Source organism: Thamnophis sirtalis, unplaced genomic scaffold, assembly GCF_051295495.1.
Source record: "Thamnophis sirtalis isolate CommonGarterSnake01/CBP01778 unplaced genomic scaffold, rThaSir2_p1.2 scaffold_5, whole genome shotgun sequence".
In the NCBI taxonomy this organism is placed as follows: Eukaryota; Metazoa; Chordata; class Lepidosauria; order Squamata; family Natricidae; genus Thamnophis; species Thamnophis sirtalis.
In genome coordinates, this window is record NW_028261385.1 from 79,515,821 (window position 1) to 79,529,814 (window position 13,994).

The following is a 13,994-nucleotide window of genomic DNA, read 5'->3' on the forward strand; positions in this document are numbered from 1 at the left end:
AATAACAGTGGGCAATAAATATACATTTAGACTGCCATATTTGTCTTTTTTCAACAGTTTCATTTTTCATAACAGACCACCTATTACTTACTAGCTTTCTACCATTTCTTAATTTACATGTTTACATGTCTTAAAATTTATCTATTGACATTTTACCAAGATACACACATTCATTTGCTTATTCTACTTATTTGCCAACACTTTTGCTTCATTGTTCCACCCGCCATTAATTTTCATGCTTCCAAAGCTGTACACAATTCTTTTCACTTTGTTTCAGGAAAGTTCTCCATCAATTTTCCTTAAATCCATTTTCCATTCATTCTGTTTAGAAAGTATTCTGTTTTCTAATTCTATAGTTTTATCCCATTGAACTATGTCTTGTTGAATTATATCTTAGAATGGAACTGTGTAGAATTGAGAACAAAATTATATATTTATTTAAGCTATGGTTTCTTCTTCTGTCTATTCTCTCCCAATATACCTCAATGTTATTTCAAAAGAGACTATATCTTAAATAATGTGCTAATGCATTTAATTTAGTATATATCTGCCATGTGACTTAAAGTGCTGAGTAACAGATCTGCTGTCAAGGTCAATATATCATCATACATGCATGCTGATAGGCTTGATTCTGTTTGATGTGTTTAGTTTAGAAAATGAATATAAGATAGTTGTCTTCAAATACTATATTTTTTGTCAGGGGAATTTGAAGTTTGTTAACTATTTTGTTTAGAGGATGAAGACTGTCATTTTGTAACAGCATGTCTCTTGTTTATGATAAGACATTTTCATAAAATGTATCTATTTGTTTTAATTAGCTTTATAATGAATTGACAATATGTTTTGAAAAACTCAAAGCAAGTGAAGTTCAGCTCCGGCAAAATCAAGTTCCTCTCCAAGATAAATTATTTGAAAAAGAACAACATATCATTCAACTAGAAAAGCAACTTCATGAGGCCTTCTGTTCTGCATCTTCATTATCCTACCAGACTTATCCAGAACCAAGAAAGGGGGTAAGAGAAAATTAACATTTTTAAAGAAAGCTTAAAAATGAGCTTATGGATTTCAAATAATAGCTTATAGAAATTCCTATGTATTGCTATAATAATGATGCAAAACCTAGCATTCCTATAATATTAATTAATTGTTAACATTTAATTAATTAATTGAAAATGAAACTGATTATTTCCTTCTGTAATTTATTTACTTTTTTGCCAGAAACTTACTTTCAAAAGGAAGAGAAACTACAATTCAAAGAAAAAATATCAAAAAAGATTGATTAAACATATTTTGATCTATTAAAAATGTTTCAGAATAATTGACAAGAAAGATTCTAAAAATATAATTAAGGCACATATAAAATATATGCTGTTGTATTAGCTAATGGAGCACAGAGTTTTATTTTTTAGGAAAAAATGTATCTAAGTCACTGTATATCAGCTTTCATATTTGCATAAAAGCACCATCAATTTTCTAGACAAACAAGGAATACACACACACACACACACACACATACACACACACACTCATACACACACACACACACACTGTTCCATTGGGGACATTTGATCATGGTCCTACTATTCGGGTGTTTTGGCAGAAATAGCAGTAATAAGACAAACAATATTCCACTGACTTAAAATAACCCACACTTTATTATGGAAATCCATACTTCCCCTTCAAAACATTTATTTAATCATATGAGAAATATTAAATTATTGTTTAAAATCTATTCAGTTAAGAGACTTAAGATTTCTTGGTGGTTATTGTCCTATAATAATTCATCAAATGTGCTTAAAGATTCAAAGTATTTGAAAGTAGCAGTCGGAAGTAGCATTTCATTTTTTTTTCTTACTTTAGATAATGTAAAAGGTAGCAAAAAGCCATTTCAGTTAAGCTATACAAGAACAGTTTTTGGTTTTACTAGCCTCAAGCTTCATTAATTATATTCTTTTGCAAACATGTTTTCCTCTCCTTCTGGTCTACTATAAAAGTACCAAAAATAAGCATTTTTCCTTTACCCTCGGATAAGCACACATTAGCAACTTATAGAAATAACATAACTTATGCATATACCTTTTACACACACACACACACACACACACACATCCTCTATGTGCCTATCCTGTGTTAACCTCTGATACCTACCTAGTTAAGAGAAGGCTTAATGTTACACTGATCAGCACCTCCCCATCCATCAAACTGGCTGTGGTCTGCTGACTTTTCTTAGGTAGGCAATTTTTTTATTTTCTGTCATCTTCAATTGCAATGCCAGCCTTCTAAATTGAGTAGAACCATTCTCTCAGTACCTCCTCCTCTTTACCACTCTTTTTCAGAAAGTACTCAGTGAATTTATATGTATGTATGTATGTATGACACAATATATACATACGTATATACATACAGACAGACAGACAGACACACACACACACACACATATAAATGTAAATGTTCGTTTGTTCAAAATCTTAAATCTCTGAAAGTTCTTCACCGATTGCTTTGAAATTTTGACACAACATTGCATTCGAATATGCCCGTGTTTTTATATACCTATATTATATAGATATCACACCCGTGACAGATAAAAACATGCTTTTTTGAAAACCAGAGCCATTGTTGGATGTAAAAGCAACACACGCATACTAAATATTTCACGATTCCATTTCAATGTTTCCGATTGCATTCTTATATTGAATTTTCATAGATTTTGATTTATTTTCATTTTGATTTAATTATTTCGTGTGACATTGCATTGCAATTGAGCTGTGTCGTTTACCATAGCATTCATTTCGTGAGTATGGTATATTCTGAACAGTTTGGCCCCTCTCCAGCTTCGTCCCGACATTCCCTTTATATGTGTGGCTGAGCTGCGGCCACACCCTTTCCCCTTTCCGCCCCTCCTCGAACGAGCTTTGGCCATCTCCACCAAGGGAAGCCAAAGCCATTCGGCCTCCCCCTCCCCTCTCTCCCCTCCCCTTCCGCCGGGCCTTTGCTATCTGTGGTGGGGCCGGTGCCTGCACCATCCCTCGGCCACCTCCCCCGCCCTTAAGCCAGACTCCCCCTGCCCAACCCAGCCCAACGGAGCCCGGCACGCTCTCCACTCCCCCTCAAAGCGAGCCAGCTACGGCCTCACCAAGGTGGCTCCAACAAGGGCAGGTGGCGCCAGTGTCAGCCTAAGGCGCAGTGGGGCTGGGGTGGCTGCTGGGTGTCCTGTGAGGTGGCGGCGCCAGCAGCGTCAGTGTCTCTGGATGGGGCCACGGCCGGCAGGGGCTGCCTCGTGTCCGTGTCGCATGGGGAGGCTCCTTCCTCCTCTTGCTCCTCAGGGGATGCTGGCTGCCTCTTGCCGCCACCACTGAGAGAAGCCAGGTCGGGGGCGGCGGCTGCCTCCTCCTCCTCTCCTCAGCCCAGCTGGGCCGGCACCTGAGGGAGGCATCGTTGTTGTCGGTGGCGGCATTGGGCCTTCCTCCCACTGGCCCCAATACAGAAGCAGCAGTGGCGGAGGCGCGGGAGAGGAAGAAGATGGTGCAGCCTGTGATGCTGCCTTGGCGGGCCGGCAGCTGCAGCGGCGCCAGCTTGGAGGACTTCCTGCTGGCCCAGCCGACAACGCCTCCCCCAGCCTCCACTTCCGCCTCCATCTCGGTCTCCTCCTGCCCTCCTGGGGCACCTCCACCACAGAGCCTGGCGCTGATCTCGCAGGGAGGAGGAGGCATCGGGGATTCGGCAGGGGCCCAGTTGAAGAAGAAGAGCGGCTTTCAGATCACCAGCGTGACCCCGGCTCAGGTCTCGGCCAGCCTCAGCTCCAACAACAGACACAGAGAACTATGACAACCTGGACGAGTTGCACACCAAGGACTTCTCTCCTCCGAGATCCTGGACGTCTCGTTCTCCTGGGCCACCGACTTGGGGGAGCCCAAGCGTAGCTCCTCCAAGGAGACGCTCAACAACTTCCATGAGGCCGACAACCCCGGCGCTGTCTCCTCTAACCAGCCTCGCCCGGCCCAGCAGCCCCAAGGCCTGACCAATGGCAGCGCCCACCTGCCACCCCACTATGCCCACGGGGACACCCCCAGCCTCCCTCCCACGCTGGGGTCCCCCCGCCTAATTCCAGAGGGGCCCCATCCAGCCTGTTATTCTGGAGGCTGCCCGTTGCGGGAAGCTTGGAGGGCGCTAGGTCGGGGCCTGCGGGAGCATCCTCCGTGGCGGCTCTTGCAGGGGCCACCGTGGCTCACTTCCATGTGGGGTCCACCTCTGTCGGGGCAGCCATAGCCGGTGCAGCAAGTGGCAGGGCCTGCCAGGTGGGCAAGACCCTCATGAACCTTGCCGCTGCTGGCAATGGCATGACCCTGCCCGGAGGAAGCCACCCTGGGAATGTTTCTTTCTTCGCATGCTTTTAGTAAATGTGCCCGGTCCAATGTCTTTCCAGCAATTGAAAATTGTTTCTCATATTGTCCATATAATGGACAATTGTCCATATAATGGACAATTATATGTTACGTGTTCTAGAATCGGCAAACCATACAATCTCTATATCTGCACAGACAATGGAACAACAAAAATACAAGCATTGTGAAATTAAACAATAGAAACTTTTGCTTTCTCCTTTTTTTTCTTTTCCATTTAACCAGAGTGGGCCACAGCAATGCGTGGCCGGTTACAGCTTTTTTATATACATACATACATACATACATACATACATACATACATACATACACACACACACACACACACACACACACACACACACACACACACAAACACACACACACACACACACACACACACACACAAAAACACTACACACACTCATACATATACTGTATATATCATCTATCATCTACAGCCCTCCGGGGAAACTGGAAGTCACTTCTGGTTTATCCATAGGGCCGTTTTCACCTTACGGAGCCTTTAGGAGGCTTCCCTGAAGGGCAAAAAAACGGCCCTACGAACAAACAGGAAGTGACTTCCAGTTTGGCCGTAGGGCTGTTTTTTGCCCTCCAAAGGCTCCTGAAGTCTCCGGGAGGAGACGGTGCAGGCTGTTTTTGCCCTCCCCAGGCTCCTAGAAAGACTTTACAAGACTTTTTCTTGAGCTTAAAAATGTTTTAACTTGAAAAACAATTATAAGTTACTAAAATAAAAGTAGGGAAGAGCAGGTATTATGGAAGTTCTTACTCAAAGAAATAAGCAGTTTAGAAAGCAGGATAGTGCTTTTCCATTTGGCTTTGCCTAAGGAAATATGCAGGATCCAGTTTGATGTAGAGGTTAAAGGTACTGTGCTAGAAACTAGGAAACCTGTGAATCAGCTGGATAATATTGGTCCAGTCATTCTCCCTCATCTGTATGAAACAGGCAATGGAAACCACTTCTAAAACTGTTGCCAACAAAATGGTAGGGACTTTTCTAGGCAATTGCCAGGAGCTAAAACTTATTTGATAAACAAAATATGCTACACTACTGTTAAAAGTAGACAGGTTTATAAAAAGAAGGTTAACTGTAATTTTAACATAAAACATGCATACAAAACTGCATATGATGAGAAATAATTCAGAAAAATTAATTTTACGTAAACTTTGTATTGATTCAAAGGTTAGTTGAAATGGGTTTATATCTGAATACATAAAAATTAATATAACTAAATAATGACTGATTCAAACAACTTGTGGACAAATCCAAAAGTATTCCCCCAAGTAAATGTTAACATTGTACATTCATAATAAGCTTACTTTTGATTGTTTTATGTCAGTGATTTATAGATTATATAAGTAAATAAAAATATCTTATGCCAGAGACCAGTTTGAACATTTCAGATTATTTTCAGTGAAATTAACAATGAACGATTCTCTATATAAGGGTATCTATCAATGAGAAATGTTGCTTGGTAATGATTTCTTAGTGTAACATAAACTGCCTTTAGCATCACATTCTTTTTTTGATATAATCATGTCATAGTCAGCAGCATTTATTTAAAATGCTCATGACTTTCAAGAAGATTTTTTTGGTATTTAGTTATTACTAGTAACCTAACATCTAATATCTTGTAATATTTGTTAGGATATATATTTTCAATTTGTAATTTTGGCAATAAATCAGCAAAATATGACTTTTTTCCATTAAAGTATTAATATGCACAGTGCACGGTAGATGTTTTGGGTGTACTAAAATTGTGTTTAATTGGTGTTTATAAATTGATATATTAAGGAAGGAAGGAAGGAAGGAAAGAAGGAAGGAAGGCAATTAGTGCAATTCTGGTGCCCAAATGAATGTTCAGATGAGGCTTATGATTTGAATGTGTAAATCTCATTGCTATAAACATTCTTGTTTAGTATAATATTCTATCCAGGAAGAAGTTCAGTGTCCAAATCATATACAAAATATGGCATCAGAAGTTTCTGTTCAAAAACTTTTGACTGATTTTATTCACTTAGAAAACTAGATAATCAAGGAACTTTTTCCTCCAAGCAAAGGCAAAAAGAAAGAAAAGAAGAAAAATACAAACTTTATAATAAGAACAGCAACTCAACTTTAACTACTCAATACTTGCAGTATTCATGCTACTATAATAAAACTTAAGAACGTTGTAGTAATTTCCTCCCTCCAATTATTCAAAATTACATTACCCTTACTGAAAACTGAACGGCTTTTAGTGGCTTAATTAAACTGTAGCTGCTTTGCCATCTGGGTACAGCTTGTCTAGCTGCTTTTCACAGGAAGATCTTTCACTGAATAAATAGCAGTTTTGTGTTAGACGGCAGCTGCTAACATGTAATCTTTAAAATACAAATGATATGTCCTAATAATTCATATATGCATGTCTACAGATGTATGTATAATTTTGTGTGGAAATTGATTGTTTTTTCTTTGAAATCTTAATTTTTTGTGACTCTTTTACCCAAATTATGTTTTCTCTTAATAATTGCTTTTACAAAGATGAGGACATATAATCCATATCTTTATAAGATCACTGACGATATTGTTTTAAGAGATTTGAATAGATGCAAAAGAGGAAGGAAAAAGAAGGGGGGAGAATTAAATAGATCTGATTTTTATGGCTCAAGTGGTTTCATTAAATTAGAGTGCTGTGTGCTCTCGTTCATTAATGAACTTGTGCCATATGCTTTAGCTGTTCTGGTCAATAGCCGATAAAGAGAAGCTTGTGTTAAAAAACATCTCTGGATAAAAATATGTCTGTGATGAGCTTTTATCAAAGGAGTTGCTTTGAATGCGGTAACTACTACTGAGGCAATATGGCTCACAATTTGCGACCCAAAGGTAGTCCTACATTATTGGAATACAGCCTACTGCGCTTCACATTACACAGATGTGAAGGCCTGATTATAGCAGCTTCATAATTAACAGTGATCCGATTTGTTTTGTGGCATAAATGGTGCATGTGTAGAACATTAGCCATGGCACTCTCATTCAAATGCAACTCAAGGGCTCAGCGGCAGGCGGGTCACGAGCTTCAGGGAGCAGCAGCACAAGTTCCTCCATATGTTCTTGCGGCATCTTACCCGGGCTATGAGTGCAAGATAAGTTCCCCAAAGAACCTAATCGTGTTCTGTAATTACAGCGCAGCTTTCTGCTGGCGAGAAATGAGGGAGTAGCGAAAACCCTCATCAGATAATTTGTAAATTACTTTACATGGCGGATGCCTAACTCAGTTGGTTTTCAACTGCTGAAATTATAAATAATTGTAACAGATGTGGCAATATGGCTGGCCTCCAATAAATGAGGCCCTTGATAATTTGGCCAACCCTTTGACAGGCCAATTTAATAAAATGTGAACAAAATCTTCTTGCTAATAATTTATCATCCCTTTTCCCAATAGAATAAATTTAATTACCCTAGCAGTTAACAAGGTCACACCCAGATGCCAAACTCAGCTACAGTTTTGATAATGCAATCAGGAATTGAAAGGTGATGACAGTGTTGTTGTTTTTTTCATTACCTGGCTTCACATAAACACAGGTGGCGTAGCGCTCTTGTCAGTTTTTAATAATTACAGGCCATTATGGAATGCATAGTTAGCAGATTGAAAACCACACTTTAGTGAATTTGTTTCAGTATGATTGAGTTTCTAATGTATAGGGATGATAATACATAACAAGAATTCCTAGTTTACCTCAAAATTGTACAAGATTTCATTTCAACAGGAGTAATTTACACATTTCAGTGTATCTGACTAATAAAACTGAACATGTTAGGAAATAATAAATATAAGAACAAATGGAACATTTTGTAATGAAACCAGCTGTCATTTTGAACTGTATGCTACAGTTCATACAGTCATTACACTGGAAGAAATGTTAAAGTTGTCCAATCTAACTTCTTAAATAAAACTTACTATTATATTGCTTTAGCATGCACTAGTTAGATTTTAATTTGCTTCATATGGAAAGAGTGACAAAAATTACCACACTATGGGTTATTTAATGCTTGAGAGCCTTCTGATTACTCATTCAGATAATTCAGTCAGCAGCACCTAGGATTTTTTTAGATCTATGTTCCAAGTTTGTTTCATTGGAGTTTAGGAGAGTTAGATTGCCATTGCAAAAGAGCTGAAGATTTAATATAGATGGCAATAATGAATTAATGACAGAAGGGTGAAGAAAGTAGCCAGAGTTTGCTAGAATGTAAGCTCTAGATTGTGACTGTATAACAATAGTAGAGAAGCAATTAATAGAGGCAGTAAAGTAATTGCTGCCTGAAAGGCAGTTAGTGTCTAGGGTCTCCCAAGTCTTTCCACTGTGTCCCAAATTTATGAAATCATGTACAATACACTTAAATTTGTTATTTACTCTTTCCCAGCCTTACTTCAATTGTCAATATTTGTACAGTTACAAGATACCTCCTACTTTTGAGATTTCACAGCAGGACATTCTCAGCTCTCCAAACCCTTAACCTGTTATTCAACTTTTAACTTACATGGCAGAATATTCTCAGACACATTTGGATACATTAGATACTTTATTGCGGTCAAGAATAAAGCCATATGTAAAAAGATGAATGGCCTTCTTCAGAGAAAAGAAATTTTATCCCTTTTCTTGTTATTTTTCTGAATGAATGTGGCATTTTGCTCATTGATCTTGTGCTCAGAGATATTTATGTAATGCTCTGCTTTAACCCGAAGAGTGCTGGTTGTTGCCTCATTGAATTCAGTTTTTTTCCCCTCCTCCAAGTTTGAAAATATCACTTACTTCTCCTTTACCTTCTTGGTCATGGTTGCTGTAGGATACTATGTTTCTACTTTGCCATTTATTTATTGATTATATCTGATGAACTGTCTTCCTCCTAGCTCTGACTTAGTGTATCAGAAAGGAGGCAATATTTTTGATCCTTCTACCTTTTTTGGACTGGATAATGGCTTAAAGAAACAGAGATGAACACTGCCTCCTAAAATTGGTTACAACTAGCAGAGTAAAACCTCAAAGATGCCTGTACCTTTACCTTTCCGGGAAAACCCCCTCTAATGCTTGGGTAAAGCAATCTGTCACCTTCTCACTTTTTAATTTTTTAAAAATAATTCTACATCGATGAAATGTATTTATTTTTATTTATTATATTCATACCACTCCCTTCTCACCAGTGAAATGACTCTGGGCAGCTTACAAAATATAAAGGAATAAATATAAAACTAATTAAAACCAGTAAGAATTAAATAAAGACTAAAAACCAGGAGAATGAGAATGCTGTCTCCTTTCTTATCCCATTAATCATTTCCAGTGCAGAACATCTCCATCAGAGCCCCCATATCAGCCAAAAGAGTCAAGTTTTAATATCCTTCTAGAAGGCCAAGTGTCACATCTGACAGCAGAAAGGGTGAAGGCAGAAACAGAAATGGATCTTCTATTAGGCTCCACCATTGGACTCCAAATCGCCTCTGCTGGAGTGAGTGAGGTGAGCCAATCCCATTGGAGTGAGACACCTCAAATAAAAGGAAAAAAAATTAAAACTGAAAAAGTGGTTGTTAAAAGCTATGACTATTGATTAAAAAATTGCAACCTTCGTAGAAGTTTATGAGAAAGGAAGACACATAAGGAGACCAGTGATCTCATCATCACAGAAGTAATTAAAATTACTGACAACTGGGGCTATATCAGCATTGGGTATATAATGGGCATTTTAATAATAATGACCACACTCAGCCTCTATATCTGAGCATGAATGTGATTTTCACATGGATGTATATTGGTTATTGTTCTTATGGGTAGCAGCCAATTCATGCCAAAATTAAAAAGAAGGCTCCTGTGAGGGTCATATAGGATATTAAAACACTATATAGAAGTAATCTAAGATTGAGATGCAATCATATTATAGAAAAGATGGGAAGCTTGGCTCTTTCCATTTGAATAGCTTGGTACGAAGGTTAGAAAGTGTCAACAAGGAAAGGCTGCAACCTGCCAAGTCAATGTTAATGCATATTTGTGGATAGAGCCAAACTTGACCAGCAAGTAAGAAGTTCTCCAAAAGGCAGAATTAATAGCACCCCAAAGAAGATGAAGCCTAACTTGAACCATATTTGAATATTAGAAATTGAATGAGACTCTATCAATCTGAATATATTTAAGCCCCATCTGGTCTGCCAGACTTTTATCTAGCCAAGGGCAGAAAATATCAGCAAGGAAAGATCACAATATGTTGTACATTAGTTGTACAACAACTTCTCTCTTCTGTCCCTAGGAAATCTATTCTCTTCCTCTGAGAACTACTGGTGGATGCAGATAGAGAAGACTTATTGTATAGCCAATCAGGTAGCTTGAATTTATGGAGATACTGTGAACAGAACTGTGAAAGGAAATCTGCAAGAATGTCCCATAAATGCTATATTTATTTGTTGGTTTATTTATTATATTTTTATTCTGCCTTTGTTTTGGTGAACTCAGGGTGGCATACATATTCAGTCTCCTGACTCCTATTTTCTTTACAATAACCGCCATGTGAGCTGAGTTGGGCTGAGAGAGTGATTGATCCAAAACATTTACACATCTATGGGTGGACTGGTACTGAATGTGGCATTCAGACTGACACTTGTTCCTCCTATACAAGGAATCCAGATAAGTTCTTCCTTCCATTCTTCAAGATGGCAATGAGGCAAAACTGCTAAAGAGAGAAAAGAGGGAATGTTGGAAAAACTGAATGTAGTTTAACTGTGACTGGAAGCTGCCAACAAAAAGTCATAGGTTTGATCTGTGCTATTACAGGGAATGGGCCAATAAACCTGCTATCTTTTTTTAAAAAACAGTTTTGTGGAAGCGAGAAATCTAGCAGAAAACTGTGCTTAGGGAGCACTTTCTTGGCAGTTACTGTCAGCACTTGAGTTGGGATGAAGCACTTGATCTTAAAGAAAGGTTGAAGTTCCTGAAGAAGGCAAGAGCCATCTGGAACCAAGAGCTAGAAAGTGCTTGGCAGCTGTTATGAGTGTTAACCATAGGGGATCTGAAATACTGTTACCTGATATTAATATGATTATAGCTAAAAGCCATAGGTTAAAAAAAATCAATCCAAGTGTGTTTCTGGATAGTTTACATATCAACAAAACTATTTCTTTTATTTTTTTATTTTTTAAAGTTTTTATTTTACACACATAAACACATCAACAAAAACAAACACATGACTTAAGACAACATAGGAACAAGAAGTTCCATCATATATCATACAGCAGTTCCGTATCGTTTTCTTTCCAATTAGTGTTTTCCCTTTCTATATCTTTCTATCTTACATTCATGGTCTCTTTATTCGTTATCCATTTTTATGTACAATTCTATATTTATTTATACTTAGCTATTTATAACCAAATATTGTTTATCTATAATGTGCTATATATTCTTACTATCATTTATTCTCTTACATACAATTCTAGGTATACATTCACATGGTTATTCTTTTTCTTTGCCAATCTTATATTGTTATTTAATTTAAGAGATTATAGGGTACAGTTTGGATTGTATTGTTTACCATCCCTAGCGTCTGTTATGACACCACCTTATTTTCTCTTTCATTTCTTTTCTCTCTCCCTTCTCTTCCTTCCTTCCTTCCTTCCTCCTCTCCTTCCCCTTCTTTCTTCCCTTACCTCTCCCCTACTCTTACCCTCTCTCTTACCCTTCCTACCCTCTCTCCTTCTCTTTTTCTCCCTTCCTCCCTCCTCTCCTCTCCCTTCCACCCACCTTTCCTTATCTCTTTCTTCTTCCCTTACCTCTCCTCCACTCTTCCTCTTCCTTTCCTACTATCTCTCTTTCTCTTTCTCTCCCTTCTATCCTTCTCTCCTTTCCCTTCCTTCTTCCCTCCTTTCTCTACTTCCTTCCTCCTCTCCTTTCCTTCTTTCTTCCCTCCCTTTCTTTTTCTATTATTATAGGTGTCTCTTTCAAATCTCAATTTATGTTTTCTTGGGGATGGTATTTCCACAAACCCATATAATTTCATATCATTTCCTTTTTTCTCTTTCGTTCTATAGTCTATATGCCAGCTATCGTCCTGAATTAATTTCACCATTCTTAACCTTCTTATTTTATTAAACATCTGGCCTCTTTTTTTGGTGGGGGGGGGGTGCATTCAGTCCATTCAAATTTATCGAGATAATTGTTGTTTCTTGATCTATCTTTAACTGGGGTTGTTGTTGTTTTTTTACTTCTGGTTTGTATCTGACTTTTCCCTCTCGCGTGTTCCTTCTCTGCTCTCTCTCTTTCTTGCCTCTGTTCTTCTCTCCTGTTTCTTTCGTTATGTTCTGATGTTTCTTCCTCTTGATCTCCACTTTCCAATTCCTCCTTGCTTCCTTGTTCTATTTCCCTCTTATGGTATTCTTCATAGAATTTCTGTGCATCTTCTATATTCTCTATCTTATATCTTTTTCCTTGCCAAGATACTAGAAGCCCTTCTGGTACCAACCATCTGTACATTATTCTGTTTTTATTTAACTGGTTTGTTAAGAATTGGTACTGCCTGTGTTGTTCCCGAATTCTTCATGGAATCTGTTTGAGCGTGTTCAACTCTTTTCCCTGGAGAGTAATTGTCTCTTCTCTGGTTTTTTTGTACACTTCATCTCTTGTTATTTTTTTAGCAAATCTTACATGCACTTCTCTCGGGCGTCCATGTCTTCTGGCATAATTAGTATGCACCCTATAAGCTTCATCAATGTCTCCTCTCAATTCTTGTTCTTTTTTTTTAAGAGATTCAGTGAGAGTTTTAATTATTTTTCCTTTCACGTCTTCCTCCTTCTCTTCCGGTATGTTTTGGAATCTTAGGTAGAATGCAGCTCTTTCATTTTCCAGTCGGATTATTGATAGTTCTAATTCTTTATTAAGTTGTTTATATTCCAATTCCATTTTTCCCATCTTCTGGTCTGATTGTTCTATTTTTTCTTCCATACACTGGATCTTCTGTTCATTGATAGTTAAGGTCTTCTGTATCTTTTCAATTTTATCATCTACAATATTAATAGTTCCTTTCAATTCTCCCATTTCATTTTTCATTTCTTCATGATTCCTCCTTGTTTCTTCATGATTAGTAGCTGTCACTTCTTGGCTTTTCACCAGTGTCTCTTGTATCATCTGGAGGATTGATTGCATACTCTGCATCGTTGGAGCTGGTCCCGCTGTTTCTGCCATCTTTTCACCTTTCTCCAACCCCAACACACTCTCAATTGATCTTTGATTTGATTTGAGGGGGGGGGGTTGCTGAGATCACATTGGGGGTAGTTTTTTTCACTAATTTTATTGAAGTTGCCATTTTTTATCCCCCTATTTATCCTTGCTCACAATTGCATATGTTTTACTTTTACTTTTACTTCTACTTTGTCAGTAATATTTATGATATAAATAATTGTATATTTCAACAATAATTAACTGTTCTTAATATCACATTTCAATCCCTAAACATTCCTATGTAGTATTCTATCCTATTTGGTTTTTGGTCTTTACTTAATATATATCATAGATTTATATATTACACTATTATCTTATACCAATAAATGTCTCTCAATTTTATCAATTATACAAGCATTC

General features: G+C 37.9%; 1 protein-coding gene across 1 annotated transcript in view; it reads left to right on the top strand.

Moving 5' to 3' along the window:
- Positions 1-13,994, top strand: part of CNTLN (centlein) — a 214,447-nt gene that overhangs the window by 91,114 nt on the left and 109,339 nt on the right. Inside the window, exon 8 of the mRNA XM_087717005.1 lies at positions 819-1,013. Within this exon, the coding sequence (XP_087573131.1) occupies positions 819-1,013 (195 nt within the window). The remainder of the gene's footprint in view (positions 1-818; positions 1,014-13,994) is intronic.